The sequence below is a fragment of the Pteronotus mesoamericanus genome, unplaced genomic scaffold, assembly GCF_021234165.1.
Source record: "Pteronotus mesoamericanus isolate MK-2021 breed Mesoamerican mustached bat unplaced genomic scaffold, CSHL_Meso_final contig_68, whole genome shotgun sequence".
NCBI classification, from domain to species: Eukaryota; Metazoa; Chordata; class Mammalia; order Chiroptera; family Mormoopidae; genus Pteronotus; species Pteronotus mesoamericanus.
Window position 1 is genome coordinate 3,955,731 of NW_026555234.1, and position 21,864 is coordinate 3,977,594.

The 21,864-nt window shown below is 49.3% G+C and overlaps 1 protein-coding gene across 1 annotated transcript in view; it reads left to right on the plus strand.

Moving 5' to 3' along the window:
* The first annotated feature begins 10,563 nt into the window (after positions 1 to 10,563).
* The window catches only part of STX18 (syntaxin 18), a 97,567-nt gene continuing 86,266 nt past the window's right edge, over positions 10,564 to 21,864 (plus strand). The window contains exon 1 of the mRNA XM_054581927.1: positions 10,564 to 10,820. Within this exon, the coding sequence (XP_054437902.1) occupies positions 10,653 to 10,820 (168 nt within the window). The 5' untranslated portion in view covers positions 10,564 to 10,652. The remainder of the gene's footprint in view (positions 10,821 to 21,864) is intronic.

Genomic DNA, 21,864 nt, shown 5'->3' on the forward strand with positions numbered 1-21,864 from the left:
CAACAAACAGCAAAACCTCCTGTTACTTTTTTGTAATGAAATCACATGAGCATGTGACTCTGGGATTCTGGGTCTTGATCCTCTTACTTGCTTGGCCTCCAAGGTTTAGGAGAATTGCATGTTACCCTGTACCTTGGGTCAGGGGCTTTAATGAGTAAAGGCCCATGAGTAGGGGGAGAAATTTCAGTGCGGGCAGGGCTATCCGCTTCCCCATCCTAGTTCCTGCTGGAGAGCAGTGCCTGGCACACAGCAGGCACTCAGAGGAGACGTACAGAATGGATGGAACAGCCGCTGTCTGCCCTGATGACAGGCAACACGTAATGCGCATGTTGTTAACAGGGCCGTTCACCTCCTAGCCCATTAGTGGTTAAGTGTGACTCTGAGCTTAGGGACAAAGAAATGAAATGAAGGACTCGTCAATGGTGGGAACTGGCTGAGTCAGGATTCAACACCAGCGGTGCCTGACTCCAAACCCAGTGGTGTCTCTTTGTCGCTCAGGAAAGAGTGGCCTTCGGCCCAAGCGAAGCTGATCTTGGGCATTTCCTGCTACCCACCCGACCCCGACCTGCTCTCCCCCTGGTTGTTCTTGGGTCCAGATCTCTGGCTTTTGAAAACAAGGTAGAATGTAAGTATTAAAAGGATGGGTGGATAGCGAGTTTGCCAGATGATGGATGGACGATGGACAGTAAAATCAACGGGTAGATAGCTAGTTGCATACAGACACAGGCTCCTTCTCCTGTGTGTCCCCACGTAGGATCAGCCTCTAACCCTTCCCTGTGATTTCTGCCCCCACCGCTGCCCCACACACAACGACAAACGCCCCAAGTCTTGAAAGCGGAGTATCCTTTTGTACCCAGTGTTTCCCCAGACCTCATTCATTCAGGAAGACGATACTTGAGCCAGTGGAAAGATATCAAATGCGTGCAAAACCTCCTTAATTACAGGTTTCCTTTCACTGTCTGCTCCCTTAATAACTTTGGAAACTATTTTATGTAAATTCTATTCTTTGAACGGGGCTATGGCCTCTCCCTGTTCGAGCGGCTGGAGCAGAGATGGGGCGGGGCAGAGTGGGCCAAGAGAGCCGCCCGGGGGGGGGGGGTGCTCTGGCCCCGGGACAGGGCCCCTCTAACTGCGCCTGCTTTTTCCCTTGAGCCCGATTCCCCCCAGGGACGCTGATGGGCCAGGGGCCGGGGGCCGGGGGCTGGACGGGCAGGCGGGCGGGCAACGGAATGATGGCGAGGCAGAAACTTTGGCAGCAGGAGCAAGTCCGAGGGCAGGGAGTGTAGAGGAAGCCTGGGCACGCCTGGGCGGTACTGGGTGGTTTTAATGAGGATGCGTGGGTGGGAGGGAGCGACATGGAGGAAAGGAGACGAGGCTGAGGCGGCCAGCAAGGCAGAGCTGGACAAGCAGCCCAGCGGGGAGGCCTGGCCTGGCCTGGCCTGGCCAGGAACCTGAGAGGAGAGATGGCCCCTGGGCCTGGTCTTTGGGGCCCTCTGGCCTCAAAGCACAGTTCCGGTAGCTACTCCCCATTCCCCCGGGCTGGCCCACAGACACTCCCAGCATGGCGGCCCTCTTCCCGGGAGGCCTTCCAGGCTTTGGAGCTGGGCTGCCTGGGTTCCACGCTGCCCTCCTATCGTGATTACTAGCTGTGTGGCCTCAGGCAAGTGTCTTAACCATTCTGTGCCTTGACTTTTTCATATCTCTAAAATGGCAATGATAAGATTACCAATGTCTTGGGATTGTGTGATTTATTATCCATAAAGCACTTAAAACAGTGTTTGGAAGCTCTCTGCTACCCCATCATCATCATCGTCACCGTCCTCTGCCCCGGTTAATGACAACCAGTCACCTGAGCAAGAATGTTCAGTCTGTCTACCTGTGGGAAATGGGATGTTCCACCACGCTCTCAGCTCCCCCTTCCTGGACCCTACCTTGCCCACGGGGCAGAGAGACAGAGGGACTACAACTGCCTGGGAGGAGGAGGAGACGCCGGTGGGGAAGGAGGCAGCGGAGCATGCCCTGGAAGCTCGGATGGAAGGTCTGGGGCTCACACAGCCCGCCCTGGGGTGCAGAGCAACCTGCCTGTAGTCCTCGCGTGAGCAGCAGAAGTAAAGATGGTTGACAACCCCAGGAGGGGTAGCACCCCAGGGGGCCTCCAGGGCCTCTGCGGACCCCGGAGTCAGAAGGGGCAGGAAAGAAAAAGGTCTCTGAGGGCAGACCGGAAGGGTGGCCACGGGGCGCCTCAGGAATGGAGAGCGAAGGTCCACGCTGGCCCCAGGGGCTGGGACACGGGCTGGGCAGAGCGGCGGCCTCGGCCGCCCCTCCCTCTGCCGACTGCGTTGGGTAGGAGCTTGAAGTGAAGGACTCACACCCTCTCCTGGACTCTGTGGGAGACTTACCTGATAAGAGCAAGTCTGTTTGTTTATGGAAACCATGGCTCCTTCCGGCCACAACAAGGGACAGAGAGCTAGACTGGGCCCATTTGTAATTGTGCCTTGTAATGGGGGCATCCGGCCTGTGAAAGCCCTTGGGGTATAATTAGGGATTTTATAAATTAAATTAATGTATTCTTATAATAAATTAGGCATTTCCAACAATAATTCTTTGGGGTGTATAGGGGCATATTTGATCACAGCTGAATGACCAACATACTGGTTCTTTGTTCAAAATCTCTTCCAAAGTGATAGCCACTCAACTTTAAATCCATTTTTAAAACAAAATCCTAACCCATCAGAAGGTACTTTTTGGGTGAGAGGGACTCAAAACTATTACCACTGATGGTCACAGTGAGACTTTCATGTCCAGTTTTGAACTTCAAGCTGTAATTTGCCTGCCTTTTTAATGAATAATTATTAAAACCAGTGACTGGCTTAAAGGCTTCCTAAATTAACAAGGAGAAACTCGGCCTTTCTGGGCGGGTTGGGGAGGGCTCCAGCGGTGTGACCAGTTCCTGGTTATTGATAACCCTCGGCACCCCGCCGTGCTGGCCCGCCTCATGCCGACAAAGCAGAAAGGTGAAGACAAGTCATAATGGAGACCTAAAAATATAGCAACAAGAATAAATGTGTTGTGAGGAAATTCCAAGCTTTATTAAATGCACTTTTGGTGAAAGAAGCCCTACAGAGAATTTCTTAATAAATTTCAAAGAGGGGCGGTGCTTGGTCTCTGGAGTAGCCTACATAAGCAACCGTGGTATTTGTGGAATGTCCGAACTGCAGAATGCCAGAGGCGATCATCTAGCTGGTGTCTCAATCCTTTCTCATGATAGACCAAGGTCTGGGATAGTGGTGTGGGGTTGCCTGAGACGCGTGGCCTTGTGTTGGAGGATTCAGTCAGTGTTGTGGATGCCCCAGTTTGGGAAGAGCTTGAGAGTGTAGCCATCCCTACACGCAGTCAGCGCGCCTACACGTAAAGATGCACGGTCAGAAGAGGCGGCGTCTGATACTGAACTTGGGAACGTGTTCTGAGGTCCAACAACCTCAGCATCCAGGAGCCTCAAGGCTGAGCCTAGATCCCTCATGCTTCAGTTTGCTCTCATTCAGTCCAGAGCAGAAATAGGGAACAGCTGCTCTTTGTCCCCTGGTTCACATGCTTAAGGATCGTTATTTCATCCACCCCTAAGGCTTGTCGTCTCCAGAATAAATACTCCAACTCCCAGAAACATTCTCTGAGGCTGACCCAAACCACGGTGGCCAATTACTTTCTAAGTGCTTCCTTTAATTCCAACATTCATCCAGGGCGCTGTCTAGGCCTTCATCTTGAACATTCCACATTCAAAGTGAACCAAGGCTCCATCCACCATTTGAAGAAGACTCTCTACCACCTCCGGCTGTGAAGGGTAACCTGTCTGTTATCATCCACAACCCCCTCCATGCCAAAATGGTTATATTTTTATTACTAGGTTTGTGCCAGAAGCTGCTATGTGCTTTATGTAGATCATTTCATTTAACACTTACAACCCTGTTGGATATTTTTATCTTTAATTCATGGATGAAGAATTAACTTCTAAAGCTCTCACTGCTAATGAGTGGCTGGGATTTGAACTTGCCGCAATGCCAGGCCAGGACCTGGTTCTGGCTCTGTACACGTCCATCAAGACTAGGATGACGGAAATGGCCAGACAGGATCACAAGAATACCTTCTCTACAACCTTATTTCTGGGGTCAAGTCCTCTATCTAATTCATGTTCTCATTCATAACCTTTTCCTATTTACAGAGAGTAGGTGGGTGATCTGTGAAGACGTTTTTTGTCGTTATTGTTGTTTTTAATACTCACCTGAGGATACATTTATTAATTTTAGAGATAGAAGAAGGAAGGGAGAGAAAGGGATGGGGGGAGAGGGATGGAGGGAGGGAGGGAGAGAGAGAAACATCGCTCAGTTGCCTCCCATATGTGACCCGACTGGGGATCGGATCTGAAACCTAAGTATGTGCCCTGACCAGGGATCGAACCTGCAACCTTTTGGTGTATGGGATGACGCTCCAACTGACTGAGCCGCCTGGCCAGGGTTAAAGCTGTTTTTTACTTTAATTCTTCAGCGATGTTGTCTAAAACAGCTCACTTTGTTTTTGCACCTGTTGTGTTTAATGATAATTACTATGTATAAACTTGTCTGCCCCATTAGTCTTTGACTTGCTCCAAGGCGGGGCCTTCCGGTCTGTTTTTACACTTTCGGGGCCCACAGAGCGACACTGGCTGAGCGGACACAATGCGTCTGGAATATGAGTGAATGGCTGGACAGATGGATAAGCAGATGAATAGGTGTAGGCGTGCATGGAAGGAAGGGAGGGTGGGTGGGTGGGCAGATGAAACGCACACAAACCCACACTCACTAATCACCGCAATTCTCAAATGCAAAAACACTTACAGGTACAGAACACACGGTTCCCTTTATATGCATGCCGTTCCCCCCATCCACACTGCAAAAAAAATCCCTGGTTTGACGGCATTAAACAGCTGGAGGATAAAGAATCTAATCTCATTTTTCCCACTAACTCAATGTGTGATCTTAGACAAGTCACTTGCTTTCTCATCCGAAACACGAGGGGAGTTGGCCGGCATGACATCTGAGGCCCTTTCCAGTCCTAAATTTCCACAGTTCTCTGGCTATCCACCTCCCTTAACCAGACTTATCTAAATAATCACAAAAACCCACCACTTCATGCCGGAGAAACACAGTCATAATAAACTAAGCAAAACCAAATGCCCTTCAATATCCTGTTGTGAACTATAAAATGTCCCCTAAAATCACATTTTCCCCTTGAAACAGGATGTAGGAAAAATATTTTCCCATTAAATCCTTTTAAAGTGCAAAGGAAAGCATTTATTCTGTGATTTGCCATCCAACTCAATAAAAAGTAGAGGATTCAGTCGTCCTAATTATGGAAGACACCGTCAGAAAGCAAAAGTGGTAGGAATCCAGGTAGGAAACCAAGATGCCGTGCCAACAAAACGCCGTACACATTTTCTGGAGGGAGTTTCCAAGCGTGTATCAAGCAGTTTATTTCTGCCATTATGTTGGGGAAACCAGTAAATGAGTTTTTATGAGGTGATTTATGAAACTCCTGGGGTGGACCAAGTGAGTGCCGGGGAGAAGTAGCATCAACTTCCAAACCTGCGGGGGTGGAGGGAGAGGGAGGCCTTGGCCTTTGGAAACTGTTAATGACATTGTTGCATGTCGTGTCTTTTAAGATGGGTTAAGCAAAGTGGGATAGTTCCTTAAGGGAGGTAGAACAGGCTAGAAGACTGCAGACCAACGCCGCCTTGTGCTCTGGGCACGTGAGAACCTCCTGCTAGAGGAGATCCTTCCAGGGCGCTGCTTCCATTTCCCTTACTTCTGCAGCCCCTCGGAGTGTGAACAAGGAGCAGGCCCAGAAACATCCTTTGAGAAATGGAAAATCATGGGTGGATCTCCCTCTTCATCTGGGAAGACCCGCAAGGGTGTCTGCCCGGCTCATGAGCACCCTGTCCTTCTGGCGGAGTTCCGTCCTGGTGGCAGGCGGAATGCCGTCCAAATCCGAAGGCCTGGGGTGTGTGACTGTGGTATGTTACCCGGCAAGGGCTAACTGGGGCAGCAGACGGAATTAAGGTTGTCAGTCAGCCGGCCTTCGGATGGGGAGACGGCCCTGGGTGGCCTGCGTGGGCCCCACGTCATCGCAAGGGTCCTTACATGTGGAAGAGAAAGGAGTCGTCAGAGTGGCAGGTTGTACGACAGACTTAACCCGCTATTGCTGGCTTTGAAGATGGAGGAAGAGGCCAGAAGCCAAGAAATGTGGGCAGCTTCTAGAAGCTGGAGAAGGCAAAGAAGTGGACTCTCCCCTCGGGTTTTCAGGAAGGAACGCCGCCCTTCCCATACCTCAGTGTTAGCCCGGTGAGACCCATTTTGGAATTTTGACCTCTAGAACTGTAAGACAGCAAACTTGCATTGTTTTAAGCCACTGAGTTTGTGCTGATGTGTTACAGGAAACTAATGGAGGCCCGAAGCCCCCAGCCGTCAGAGCGTGTCCTGACAGTCACGTCTGAACCCTGCGTCTCTGGATGCTGAGCCATAGCTGATTAGACCAGGGGTAGAGGCCTGTCCCAAGCTGGGCCAACTGTTTCCTGCGTGCTCTTAACTGGGGCTTGGAATCGACACCACTGCGACTCGAAACATGACATATAAACTCGGGCTGATGGTGGCCTGTGTTCAGCCAGATGAACTGAGAGCGGAGAAAGCTGGTGTGCAGAGACAGTTATACTGAGAGGGAGAGGGAGAGGGAGACGGGGAGAGGTCTGGTAGCATTCTAGTTTCTAGCTCCCCTCTGGGGTGAAGTACAAGTGGGCATAACAGACCCCTCACCCAGTCACTTCCTCCCACTGACACCTGCAGAAGAGCCAATGTCCTCAGCTCAGAAACCCTGAGAACAACTCCAACCAACTGCAAAACGCAGATTGGCGGCTCTTGCCCAACAACCAGATGACTAACGCTGGCTCCATGGGGAGGTGGGAGAGGTATTTAGGGGGAAATTCCTCCTCATAGAACCAGGAGTGGTTCATAGGTGTTCCTGCTTCTCGTACATTTTTCAGACAAGGCCCACGCAGAGTGAAGTAACTCACCTAAAATTGCACAGCGAGTGAGTAGGGAAGCTGGAATTCAAACTCAGGTCTTTCCGTTTCCGAATCTCAAGTAGTTTTTGTTTGTTTGCTTTTCCTATTACACATTCATTCTTTTTTTTTTTTTTTTTTTAAACTAGAAAGAGCTCAGAGGTCTCTTGTAGAACGGCCCTCTTCTCTACCCTACAACAATCCCATAGGCATTAAAAGACTCCGAGCTCCCACCGTCCTGAGCGGAGAACAGTGAATGTATGAAACAGTTGGGGCTGGTCTGGGTCTTACAGTGTCCAGAAGCTATAGGTCGGATATGGGGGAAGGTTCGCAACAGCCTCCCATTCTCTTCCAAAGCCTTCGCTCGCCGGCGTCTGCATCTCTGTGGTTCCTGGAGAGTGCACACCAGCAGCCACGGGGCGCTCAGCAGAACCTCAGGCCTCTGCCTCCACCCGACGTCCAGGCCTGCAATTCCCAGCCGGCACTGACGGTAAGCGAAGAATGCCTCGAACAGCCTTGTTCCGGCAGCTCTCCGGAGACGGGCTTTGTCAGTCAAGAGAGGCGAATTATGCTGCAGTAACAACCAGCCCCAGCCCCAGCCCCCATGGGCAGCAAGGACAGAGGTGTACTTCTCCCTGCCAGCACATGCCCTTGGTTGCCCTTGCTCCCTGTCGTCCTTCCTCGGGGCCAAGCTGATGAAACACTGGAATATTATGAGTTGTAGCGGCAAAGGGTAAAGGGAGCAATGAAGCACATCTTATTTCTTAAATTTGCAACACATGTCACTTTTTATGGCTAAAAAGAATCACCTGGCAGAGGTAGTCATCAACAGGTCAAGGAACACTAATCCTCCCCCGGGGGAGAGGTCCTCACTATGAGTGAACAACGTAACAGACCACCGCAGACAGTCCCAGTTACGACATGATCGCAGCAAGTTCCTGATTACATGGGCCCAGGAAACGCTGGCCTCCGGCGCCGCCCCCTGAGAATCCGCACTTCCAGGTACTGGGCACCTTCCACGTAGCCAATAAGTGCTACCCCATTTTTCCCAAGGTGGGGGGGCCACGCAACCCACCTTTCCAAAGGAAGTGATAATGACAGGATCTCAGTGGCCGACATCTATTTCTCACCCACAGCCTATGGGTTGGGCATCCGGACATGCAATACGCACTCGTTCTGGCTGAGGCTGCGCTTCAGGACTTGCGCGCACGTCCCCCGGTCATCCTGATGGTAAAGAGGGTGCGGCTGTCGCCAGCTGCCTTTCGGCAGCTGCCTTTCGGCAGCGGCCTTTCGGAATGCCAACGTGCCTTGCCCCTCGCCAACAGGAGAGTGCCTGGCCTAATGAATGAAACACAGCTACTTAGGAAACCACATTTGTGCTACATCGAACTGGGCAGTTTGTAGCATCCTCCACACTGTTATCTTCATCCAGGTCGCCTCTCGGCTTCATGGGGTTTCAAACAGACATTAGTCTACTGTCCCCTGAAGGTTCCTTGCTCTCTGCAGTGAAAAGAATAACATAAAAGAATAAGAATAATAAAAGCAAAGTCGTATGTGCCACGGTCTGTGGGAAGACTAATGGCCTCTTCGGTGACTTTTCTAGGAATATTTTGTACTTGTGGTCACTTGCGCCTTTTAGAGCTCACTTGGTCTCATCTCCACAATCTCCTCTGCTTTTGCAGATCCCCAGAGAAAACTCAGACCTTCATTCCCACCCTCTTACCCTCCCTCCCCCAAACACCAACAGCACCAAACACAGTTTACACACGGAGCGTTTGGTGTGGCTCAGCATTCTCCCCCTGAAAAACCCTTCCCAACGAACTGGCCTCGTTCCTGGGTTCTGCTTTCTCCCTCTTACCCTTAATTTAATCCCATTCACTACATTATGCAGAGCTATTTAACTCTCTCCTACCCTGCCCCAGGCTTACCTTTGCATAGTCAAAGACTCATTAACGTCTCCGTAAAACAAAGGACCATTTATGCAATACAGATTCTTTGGCAGAGATTTTGTAATTTCTTTCTCATTTTTTTCTCTTACTCCGTAGGCAGAAGAAAGCTCCATGGAAACTTATTTTCCTCATACAGAAAGGCTGAAGTGGCTAGAGCCTGGGTTTTCCCTTTTCCTTACAGGTACTTACGTTCTTTCTTGACACCTATTATTGATAAACTCACTTAACACATTGGGTCTCAAACTTTTGATGTCAGAGCTCCTTTACACTCTTAAAAATTATTGAGGGTCCTAAACATTTACTTTGGTTTTATGGGTTTTATCTATTGGTATTTACCATATTAGAAATGAAAACAAAACTTTTATATATTTACTCATTTAAAAACAAAAATGAATACATTATATATTAACAAATGGTAACTTTTTGTGAAAAAAATACATTTCCAAAAAAAAAATTTAAAGCCTTGGTGAGAATGACAATGTTTTACATATTTGCAAATCTTTCTAAAATCTGGCTTAATAGAAGACAGCTGTTCTGCATTCATTGTTTTGCAGTATCACAAGTCACACAGCCTCTGGAAAATTTAACTGTGTGCAACTCGTGAGAAAAATGAGTGAAAAGTCAAACAATATCTTAGTATTACAAAAATAACTTCATCTTGCTGACCACTCTGCAACAACCACTGTTCTACTACATATTGGAGTAGAACATCCTCTTTTAAAAAGGAAAACAAACTTGAAATCAAGGAGATCGTGAATTAAATCTGAACCTTGCGCCAAACTAGAGTAAGAACTCATTGGCTAACAGTGAATTTAATGAACTGTGACTCTAAAAACTACACCTCAAGGGCGAACAGAAGCTGGTAACACTCTTCTGCCCTTGTCCCCATCTGATAAATTCTTAGTCGTTCTTCAAACCTGCCTTTCTCTAATAGCGATGCCTTCTCTATACAGCTCTTCACCATAAATACAACGATAGCAGTCACATTATTAACAACGGTAACTAATTTGTATTGATCACCAGGAGCCAGGCAATGCCAAAATACACGTGTTATCTCTTAATTCTCACAAAAACAATCTGATGAAGGTTCTGGCTTCAGGGGGTAGAAGGCTGAAAAACGAAAGGCCTCCTGTCTCTAGCTCTGTGCCATGCACGCCTGCCCTGCGGTAGAACTTGTTGCACCCAAAAGGTCACCGTCCACGTGCTCCAGCCCAGCGCAGGGCAGGCCCTTGGGGTCAGAGGTCAGGCTGGTTCACCTTCTGTCCCCCGCATCCCGCGCCGCGGGGCTATCAGTGCGGGAGCCACTAGAAGAGGTGGAGCCTTTTGGCTTCCTATCCTTTCGCGCCCAGGGCCCACACTCCCCAAACGGGCTCCGGGACCTCCCTGTGCCGTCGAGGCGGGACAGTTCTGCTGGGAGGAGAAAGGGGCGCCGCGGGAACCCGTCTCCTGTCTTCTCTTGCCGCGGTGGCCCCGCGGAGGCCGGAACCTTTCTTCTCGTGCCGCCGTTGGCGGGCGGAGGCGTGCACAGCCGGAACGGTCCTCCCGCGGCCGGCTTCGCGCAGTGGTCGCTGGCTGCTGACGTGGGCCGGCCGGGTTCGGGGCTGCAGGTGCGGGTCGTCATGGCGGTAGACATCACCCTGCTGTTCCGGGCCAGCGTCAAGACCGTGAAGACTCGGAACAAAGCGCTGGGAGTGGCGGTGGGCGGCGGGGTTGATGGCAGCCGCGACGAGCTGTTCCGCCGGAGCCCCCGGCCCAAGGGCGACTTCTCCAGCCGGGCGCGCGAAGTGGTGAGTGGTTGCTATGGAAACGGCGGGCTGGCGGTCGGGGCTGACCCGCGACGCAGACCCCAGACCCTAGACCCTAGACCCTAAAGCCTAGACCCCAAATCTCAAATCCCAAACCCGACCCTGTCCCGTGAGCAGTGTGTGAAAGAAGCTCCTGGAGAAAAGTGGTCTGAAAGGGGAGACGGGAGAGCTGGTCCCAGAGAGCCGACAGCTGTTTCGGGAAGAGAACAGCCTCACTTCGAGGAATGGGGACTTATAGTGAGAGCCATTGTAGGAAGCGGATTTCTCTTGGGGGTGGGGGAGGGCGCAGCTGGAGAGACGCTCGGAAACCTCAGTTCGCAAAGTTCGGGGACTGTCCTGTAAGATCATGAGTTCGCTGTCACTGCTGCCGGGAACGACAGGGAAGGGTCTCCGCAGTCCGTGGCTTTCCTGTCGCGGCACTGACCCCAGTGTATTACCTCTAATGTTTAACTGTCTCGTGCCTCTGTCCCTCCCTTCCCCACCCCCCTCATTGGGGTCAAAGATCGTGTTCAGCCGACCTCTCCCTTCCGCGGGCCCCCTGCAGTAGATTAGGGTGCATGCTAGGGATCAGTTCGTCTTGAGACGGGTTTAGGGTAATCTTTCACAAACACTCTATGTTACAGTTATGTAAGCTGCTTTCTGTTCCCGAGCACAGCAGGCTTTCCCTCAGGAGAGCGGGGACCTTCTGCTTGAGGGCGGGAACAGGGCTGGTTTGGCCTCAGAGTCGCAGGTGCTCGACTCAGCGTTGCTTAGTATGTGGTGGTTGAATGAAAAAAAGAAGAAGAAGAAGAAAAAGAACAAAAGGTTGTCTGTCTTCCCCACTAAACTCTCCACGGGGAGAGGTGATGTTTGCCTTGTTCATTTTTGTGTCCTTGGCACCAAGGGTGGATGTTGTTGCTGTGTAGCTTGATGCATAGACAGTTCTGTCTGTTCTCTTTAAGAAATAAAAATGCAAATTCACAAAAGAAGGTTCAGAGCTTTGGGAGGTGCAGGTGAGGGGCTCTGAGGCTTAAACTTCATTAATTTCCTGGTAAATCCACTTTGGCGCACAGTCCAACGCAGCTGGTACGTTGCAGACACCCAGATATTTTTTAATGAATACATGTATGCATGAGTTAATGAGCGCAGTTGGTGGGGAATATTCAAGCATCGGGAGACGGAGATTGACCAGGTGAATTCATTCAACTTGTCAATCACCATTCATCTGTGAAGCCCCTACCTTCTGACCAGCACTGTGCTAGAATAACACAATTCAAAAGGACTGGTGGCGGGAACAAACATTAACAAAGCAAGTGCCATAAAGCCTTGTAGATGTTGTATAGGGGACACAGGAAATGCATTCAGTTGTTCCCAAGTGCCAAGCACAGCTTTATAGCGGCGATGATTCCCGACACCAATCTTGAAAGAGGGATGGTTGGTTCCAGTGCAGACAGGGCAGAGAGGGGCAGCTCAGGCTAAGAGAAGGGTGTGCACAAAGGTGTGGAGATCGGTCACTCAAATGCTCGATTTAGATACTCAATGCATGTCTGCCCGTTAAATTACAAACAGATTAGATAGTAATGACAGTTCCAATTTTGGGGGAAGAAACTCATATCTGAACAACTCGAGATGATGAAGATGATACCGCTTTGCAGTGCGAGCTTGCTTAGGCAACTTCCTTGGACTGTGGGACCCGTGGGGACGTTGGGGGTGGAGAGAGAAAGAGGATTTGGATTTAGAAAACGCGTTCGAATCTGGGTTCTGCCACTTGGAAGTGGGGGATTGGGGCAAGTCCTGCTACCTGAGTCTCATTTTGCCTTTCTCTAAAACGGGCAGGATAGTACCCTACTTAACTGACGAGCAAGTTACTAGGATCTTAGGAAACTGTATCATAAAGAACCGTAGTGGCTATTATCGTTCCCCTTCGTCCCTGCCCCCCCCCCCCGATGTAGGCTCTTTAGACTGTTTTCATCACTGGTGACAAGGTGTCTTCTCTAAACCACTTCCTTTCTTACTTTGATTCCTTGCTCACAAAGGGGAACCAAGTGAGTGCGGGAGGAGTCATGCAGGTGCTGATGGCTTCAGTCATGGAGACTGCAGCTGTCCTCTGTCACGGTGAACTCCTCCTCACCGATGGCAGGTGTGTGGCCAGCGCGCAGCCCTTCCCCTCTCTCCGTCCCTGTGACCACGGAAGCCAGTGCTAACTTCCCTGCAGCTCCATGTAGCTTGGAGTCCTTTGCAGCATTGTGCCCAGACAGCCGTTAGCGATTGCTGGGCCTGACATTCAAGTTGAAATCTGCGTGACATCTTACCTGACATGTTCTGCAACCAGAACCCGTCTTCCTAAAGCTGACCCATGGGCTTCGTTCTCTGTGTACTTGAAAGGACCTTAAGTTCCTGTTGTAGAGGCGTCTCATGTTATAGGTGGGAAAACCAATACCCAGATATGTGGAACAACTTGCCCAGAGTCCTAATATCTGAGGTCATGGGACAGACCCAGAAGCAGAAGCCAGGTGTTTCAGTGCTATTTCTCATGCGCTCCCTGCCCATCCTCCTACCTTTAATTTCCACTATAGTTTGAAACCAAAATTCAGTTTGCTGGCTTTAGAATCGCAGTGAGTCATCTTCTTCTTAAGTTAATACTGAATTCATAACTGGAGACTCAGTGCTATTTGGAGCAGAGAGACCTGAATTGGAATGCCTCTTACTTAAACTGTATGAACTTGGGCAAGATATTTAACTTCAAATAGAATAATAACAACCTTATAAAGTTGTTATGCAGAGTAAAAACAACCTTGTGAAGTTGTCCGGCAGCGGAAATGAGAAAAGGTGCGCAGGTGCCCGCATGAGCGTGAATTCTTTGGTCGCAGGTGACAGTAACCTCATGCTGTGAATTACCCTGAGCAGAACAGGGATGCCTTGGCTCACGCAGCTGGGAAGCACAGGATGGGGCTTCTTTCTCTAGCTCTTATCCGTACAACCCCAGGCAAGGACTCTTGTTGGTTCGGCTTGGACCCCGGGCCTTCATGTGTGGCGTCAGCGGGGTAAGGTTTCTCGAATGGCCCAGGTTACATGTCCGCTCCAACACGTGGGTTGGCTGCTGTGAGAGCTGGCCTGCCAGAACCTCGGAAAAGGAGCCACTTCTAGGTGTACGGAGTCGGAGATGCCGGGCAGGCAAAACCCCCAAAACAGCCCTCCCAGTGCCTGGTGTGCCTTCCCTGTACCTGCCTGCTTGTCTGCAGCTCTGTGGGGAATGAAAACCTGGACCACGGGAGTTTGTAAATGACGGGTTTGGGGTGTGGGGATGTGTCTGGAGGTGCCTCGTAGTGGCAGCTGTTCATTTTCTCACTGACGTCAGAGGTCACCGAGGCCCGGAAAAGCACCCCACGGGACGTCAGGCCATCCCGGACAGCAGGGAGCTCAAGGCCGGCCACAAAGCGGGTGGCCACGGCACCGTCCTGGGCCCCAGCCTCCACGCTGGCAAAGCGGAGAGCGTAGGCTGGATAGCTGCCGTGACTTCTTGTTTAAGCAAGAGGTTCCGATTACACGTGAGATAACAGTGACCCGGAGTTGTTGGGAATTTTATCTCCAGAGTAGACATGCAGACGAGGTTCTCTTTATGATACGTAGCTTTTGTGACAGCTAAATGTCATTTATTTTTATTTTTTTAGGAGTTGGTTATCTTGAGTTCCTGGCTGAAATTCAGAGTTCTTGCTGGGACCTGAAGCCAGATGACCCGGTCCCTGCTTCCTCCTTCACCTCACCTCCTCCCATTCTCCTCTTCCTCTCGGCCTGCGGCTCGCCTCTTTGCCTGGCTTGCGCCAGCCGGCACTTGCCTGCCTCAGGGCCTTTGCATGTATCCTTCCCTCCGCCTAAACACTTTTCTCCCAGGCTCCATGTGGTCTGAGGCCTCTGCTCAGATGCTCCCTTAGCATGAGACCTTCCTCAGCTGCCCCATATAAAGCAGCGTCCTTTTTCTGTCCAGTGCTCTGCTTTATTCTTTTCATCATCTAACATATCAGGTATGCATTTATTTCTCATTTATCTACTAGAATATATGCTTCATGAAAACAAAGACTTTGTGCCGCTTCACACTGAATCTAGGTTCTAGGGACACAGGTATGCAATAAATATTTCTTTAATTAAGGACCATTAATCCACTGTATCATTTGCTTTCAGTTTTGGAGCTAGTGGATCTCTGCCCAGGGCTCCTTGCAGTTCTAGGATGTGTGATCCTGACATCGTTCCTTAATGTCACACAACATACATTTATACTTACTGCAGTACCTGGAGTGAACTTTAGATAAACAGTAGCTTTTATTTTATTAAATAAAACAAATGCATTTTATTGTTAACATTTGGCATCGATGCACAGTTGTGGGGAGCAAAGACAAGACTGGGTGGCCGGAGCCTTTTTCTGGAAGAGGCCTGCGCGAGGGCCAGAATGGCCAGAGACAAGGCCGTGCCGGGCTGGGTCAGAGCAGAGGTCAGCCAACTTCGGCCCACGCACCACATCTGCCCGCAGCCTACTTTTAAGTGAACTTTTATCGGAGTGCAGCTATATTCATTTGTTTGTGTACGGGCTGTGGATGCTTTTGTGCCACGGTGGCCAGGCTGTGGCCTGCAAAGGCCTGCAGAACCTGGCACATGCGCTGCCTGGCCCTGAAGAGAAGTTTCGCAGCCCTTAGGTGATCGCATTGTCAGCAGTGCTCGGAGGAGCGTGCGCTGTGCGCTCAGGGCTTTGTGGGCAGAGGCAGGAAAGGATCACGTTTGTGTTGTAAAGTCACGGGCAGCATTGAGGGTGAGTTTGGAGCGTGACCAGACTGGCGCAGGAGCGCTGACCAGGAGGCTGTCACTGTCCTCCAGGGGACAGCTGATGCGCCAGCGACAGTGGGATCGGGCAGGGGCGGACGCATGAAGTAGATGTTTGGGAGGTAGGCTCATCTGTGTGATTCATTTATGGGGTTAGGAGGAGTAAGAGGTAAAATGATGCCCAGAGTCCTGGTCGCAAAGCTAAATGGTAACAAGTGGCACAGTGACTCTGATATCTCAGAGTCAGGGTAGAATGCCAGTTACTCCTGACTCCTCCTTTTTCAGTTCTCATCAGTAGAGAATAGATCCAAGGGGACCCCGTGGCGTCGGGGTTTCACCAAGACAGCCCGAGGTGGGCGCCGCCCCAGCGGCGGCGCTTCCGGCAGCCTGGATCGGAGGGCCCGCGGAGCCCGGTGCGCTTCTCCCGCCGCGCCGCACTCAGGCCGTGGAGGCGGCTGAGTCCACGAGCAAGAGCCAGCCCAGGCGGCCCTTGACCAGCACCGGTCTCAGTTGCTTGGGTCCGCTTGTGCACTTACACACAGATTTTTTAAAATAAACTTGCAGCCAGCCTTCCACATCCCCGGTTTTGTACCCCCAGGTTTCAGTTAGAAAACGGTATTTTCGATTGGAGGTTAGGGGCCCTTGGATTGGGAGGGCTGACCTTAGGCACCGTTCCGCACCATTTCGTACAGGGCCCTTGAGCACCTGCAGATGCGGGTGTCTGTGCGGGGTCCTGGAACCGATCTCTTGGAGATACCGAAGGACGACTGCAGTGAGGTTTTGGGAGAGTCAGGAGTTCCACACAGATTTGTGAGCGCGTGGGGCTGGCGCCCTGGCCCCTGTGCTGCCGAAGGGTCAGCCAGCGGCACGGAGGCTGGAGGCCCGCCCCCTGCACCCAGCTACGGGCCGGGCCTCCCCCCACACGGTGAGAGCTGCAAGGCCAGTCAGCCTCGGCCGCTCGCCGGGGCCCTCGTGTGCGCAGGCCCCTCGCAGGGTCCACCGTCTGGGCGTGCTGTCTTTGTGCTCCACGAACTCGTCGCGGCGGCAACGGTTCTCTCTCATGCTGTGGGACCACGGTTCCCGGGGAGAGCCGGTCCGCTTTCTCCCTCATGCCAGGAAAAGCCGGGACTGGGTCGGAGTTCCCTTTCCTCAGGTTCTGCCTGGCAGGTTGTCAGGAGTTCATGGTGTCACGCGCTGGGACAGGGCTGCTGAAACGGGTCTGTTTGCGGGGCGAGGTTTTAGGTGGATTCTTCCTGTCCGGGGTCTGGTGCTGCCTCGAAAGCTCGAGAACCAGGTTTGTCAGCATAGCAAGGGCAGAACCATCTTTGAGGATAGATGCCAGCCATGCTCACATCAGCTTGTGTAAAAGTCAGAATATCAGTTTATTTATTTGAGCACTATAATACTCGATACAAATTTTGGAAAATCAATTTAATTTTGAGCTTCTGCTGTAAGTCAGAAACTCTGTTAAAGACTTTACATACGTGATATCTTTGAATTTTTCTCTTCTTGTGGGGATAGAAATATTAAGTGATTTTGCAATATTGATTGTATTATGAATAGTATTCTAGAATTCATATACACTTGATGTTTGAGGTTTCTTTTTATGTGAAAATCTGTGTGGGCTCCCTCTGGTGGGTGAAGTATCAGCGAAGTCCACAATGGTTAATTATGGCTTGTATTACGAAAAACTTAATGTGTTTAAAACATATTAGGTTTCAAGGCCCCTTCGGAACCTGAGAGTGAATGAACCAGAAGAATGAAAGTATGATGTGTTGAATGAACTCATGTAACTCAGATAGGAAAAGCTTGCAGCACAGTTGTAATTTTAAACTCAATAGCACTTTTTTCTTTTCAGCTTTCAGGATCTCGAAGTCTGTAAATACTAGAGTTTGCCAGCGCCCATTTGTCACAGTATAGCATTATGCCTATTTGTCAGAACTTTGTTACGAAGCTATGAACTATATTCAGCCACCGAGAGAGTCTTCATTTCACTGTATTGTACAAATTCTTGTTTACTTTTATTTTTTTTTAATGTTACTTATTCATTTATTTTTTCAGAGAGAGGGGAAGGGAGAAAGAGAGGGAGAGAAACATCCACTGGCTGCCTCTCCTAGGCACCCCAGCTGGGGGCTGAACCTGCAACTCAGGCATGTGCCCTGATCAGGAATCGAACCTGTGACCCTTTGCTTTGCAGGATGATGCCCACCCAACAGAGCCACACCAGTCAGGGCAATTTTGTTCACTTTTAGACAGACAATAAGAAACTCGTGGTAAAATGAATATTTGCCTTTTAATCTAAGTGGAAGTGATAGCATATCTTGACTCAGAGCAGTTGAGAAAATAATTAAAAAGCATAAATTTGAATTATAAATATTTTTGTACTTTGCCATTAATTAACCTGTGTGACTTTGGAGAACTTACCTAACCTCCTTTTAGTTTTTGGTTCATTTTTCCCCCTTCATTTTTCTTGTTTGCTTATTAATGAGGGGCTTTGGCTTGATGACCTTGAAGGGCCATTCATCGGGGCGCCATAGTGCAGTCTTCTCCTTTGTGAAAGTCCCAGAATATACTTCTCAGTGCTGTTTGCAATGGTGACTACCCAGCCGACGCCCTGTGTTGTCCGCCCTTCCCTGCCCTGAGTTCCTGTGTACTCAGTGTTTTACCTAGATGAAAAAATGCGTTTGGCTTTCAGAGTTGTCACTTGGCATGTTTCCACAAATGTATTTATAATGGACTTTTATCAGCCGGCCTGTAAACTGAAAAGTCACTGGTTTGATTCCCGGTCAGGGCACATGCCTGGGTTGTGGGTCAGGTCCTTGGTTGGAGGCATGCGAGAGGCAGCCAACTGATGTTTCTCTCTCACATCGATCTTTCTCTCCCCACCTTTCTCCCTCCTTTCCCCTCTCTCTGAAAATAAATGAATAAAATCTTCTTTTTAAAAATCATGTAATTTTCCTGAACTCCTATTCAAAGATATGTAGGCTGTTTTCAGTTTATCACTAATTTAAATAAACAGTACATTTTGACCAAATTTGTCTCAAATTTATAACTTTTTAAAAGGCGAAAAGATCTGTAAATTCACCGGACTCATTTTCTTTTTAACCTTTTCTCAAATATAAAAAACTGGGTGTCCTAATATCAATACAAGGAAAAAATCTCCAACTGAAGAAAATATCTCCACCTTTTTGTGAAATGCGTTAGAACTTGTTGGTGCTGCCGGGGTGTGGAAAGGAGGCGATCACCAGGCCGGGCTGGTCAGGAAAGCTCCTGTGTGCGGGCAGGGTGCTGCGGAGCAGGCAGAGTCGCAGGAGGTGAGCTCGCGCGGTGCGCGGCAGGGGCACAGGGAGACGCTGCTGGGCGCAGGGCTGCCTGGGCCGCGGGGTGAGCGCGCTCGGGTGGCGCTCTGTGGCCCGGAGAGCGCGGGGCCTCCAGGGCTTTCGTGCAAAGGAAAGGTGCACAAGTCAGGGGCCTTCCTGTGTCTGGTGAGTGAGCACCTGCAATCTAATGGAAGCACGTGCAGTAGTCATGAAGCATCTCTAGAAAAGACCTTAGTAAGAAATGTAAATATCCCTCTTAAAGAAACCTCACAATTTTATAGAGACTCAGAAGATGCTTAGGGGAACATATTGTGTACCTAGAAAGGAAGAAGAAGTGTTGTAAAGCCATCTGTTATTCCTAAACTAATTTGTAGATTTAGTGCTGTTGTAGTCAAAATTTCAGCAGAGCTTTTTTGAGAGGCGCCTCCGCAAGTAGTTCTGAAATTCATCTAGAAAAAAGATGTGTGAAAATAGCGAATCAGTTGATGAAGAAGAGTGAAAGAATGTGTGTGTTTGGGTGAGGGTACTCTCGTTACCAGATAGTAAAACATTTCAGAGCCAAAAATAGTATATGGATGTACGGATCAGTCGGGGAAGCCTGTCAGGTCCGTGGGGGGCGGGGTGTGATGTGTGTCTTGATAAGGGAGGCATTGTCACTAGAAAAATAAAGTTTATTTAGTGATGATGGGGGGGAGGGCGTTTTTTTTTTTCTTTTCAGGTCCTTATCTCTTACCATACACACAATAAAATACATTTTTAGATGAACTAAAGATTTCATTGTAAAAGCAAAACTGAAGAAAACAAACGTGACTATTGACCTATCTTCTAGAAGCAGGAGGTCTTTCTGGTTTAAAAATTAGCAGCTGTAGTTTAGTAGTGATAATGGTGATGGCTTTGATGATGGTAGTGATTGGCAGCTATCAGAAGTCCTTTACATAGAGGCATGATAGCATTATTTCAAGTACAGAGCAATTACTAGGTAAATACGGCATACTGAAGAGTATGTCGTAACATGAAAAGAATTGCTTATGTTACCACGTTAGGTTATAAAAACTACTACCCAAACCAGGTACAATTAAAACTACGTATACAAAATAAAAAATACTTTAAGTATGGAAATAACGATTAGAAGGAAATACCCTAAAAACTGTTAACCAGAGGTGATTTATTTTTCTGTTTCTACCCTGAATTTCTTTAATGAATACGTATTACTTTTGAAATGAAAAGCAGAACAGAACAAAATAACACTCCTGAAAGATGAGTTTTTATTGAGATGCTGTAATAGGAAATGGAGAATTAATATCTTTTGATTAGGAAAATGTCATGAGTAAGCAGTGTCTAATTATATATTAAATGCACAGCAGAGGGGGTCTCTATTTAAAGGAAGTCTGCGGTGAGACCGTTTGTGAAGGAGTAATTTTCCCGTAACTCGGCTGGATTTTCAGTGACTTCCTCAACCTGTGTAAGAAAATCATCCACAAATGCTGCATTGATGTCTTAGCTTTCTGGTTGTCATTCTAAAAAATAATAAACGATAATAATAGTTACCACTTGTTGAGCACCTACTCTGCTCGGCCCTGGCCAAAAGCTTTCTAATTGAGCTGACCATCCTTGCAAGTAAAAGAAGTTAGGTTCCTTTACAGAGGAAGAAACCGAGGGTCCCAAGGCCGCGTGGCCTGCCCGGAGTGATGGAGCGGAACGGGTGTGCCGCCCCGGGGCCTGTCTGCCGCGGCCGCAGGCCCTGGGAGTGCGTGCGTGTGCCCAGGGTCAGCGCTGCCCCAGGCCCTGGAGGCGCCCTCCGCCTGCAGTTCCGCAGGTCAGTCCTCCGGCCGCTTTCCCCTGGCACGTTGTCAGAGCACCTGCTCTCCCTGGGAGTGTATTTGGTCTGTAAGTCACACACATTTGAAAGTGCCTGACTAGCTGTTGGGGCAATACAGCCGCCTCCAGACAAAACTTAAAAAAAAAAGAATTAACAATTACCTTCTAATAATACAGGCTTATTTATGTTTCTGTATTTGAATAGTTAATGTATTTTAATGTATTTCTTACAAGTAGTGTTGAGATATGCTTTTGAGGAAAAGAGAAAAGATTTGTGGTTTCAGCAAAATCATGAGAAGGAAGAAGACTCAACTTGTACATTAGAGACATTCAAAAAAGTGGAATTCCTTGTTCTGTCTTTGGGACAGTGTTTTGTTATCTTTATTTGTTCATTCAACAGTCTTCCTACGGAGAACTTCAGTGCTGAGATGACTTTTCAGAATTGCCCAGTGAGGCAGGGGCCAGGCCTTAACGCCACTGCATTGGGCGGTCTTGGGCTGTGGGCTCCCCCACAGGGTGGGGCCGTTGGCTCGGAAGGGGTGGGGCAAGGCATCCGCTGTGAGCCAGCAGAAGGCAACCCTCCGGGAAGCTGAGGGAAAGGAGGGCCTCCCTGAGGGCACAGGCTGCCACGCGGCCTTTTAGGGTGGCTGTGGGGTTGAGGGAGACACTCTGTGATATGAGTGAGCCTTGCAGCTGGCCTTCATTCCAGTCCAGAGGGGGGCATTCATTCATTCCTGCGTTCATTCAATAGATAGATACTGAGCCTGGCTGTAGACTGTGTACTGTTTTTGCCCCTGGGGATAGAGCGGAGATAAGACAGAGAAAGCCTCTGCTTTCACGAAGTTTATATTCTAATGGGAAACTTACAGTAAACAAATAAACAGATACACAAAAATATTTATGCCTGATAGTGATAAGTAAACTCATGTAATTAGAGCAACCTTCAAAGGAAGAACTTGAAGAATTCAGAGGACAGAGATTGCTTCTGGGTGAGGTTGAGAGGAGACTTCACGGGCGAGGCGGCATTTCGGTGTTCCCACATGTGGGAACAGAGAGAGGAGAAACAGGACAGGCGGCAGCAGGGGTCCCAAGGGTGG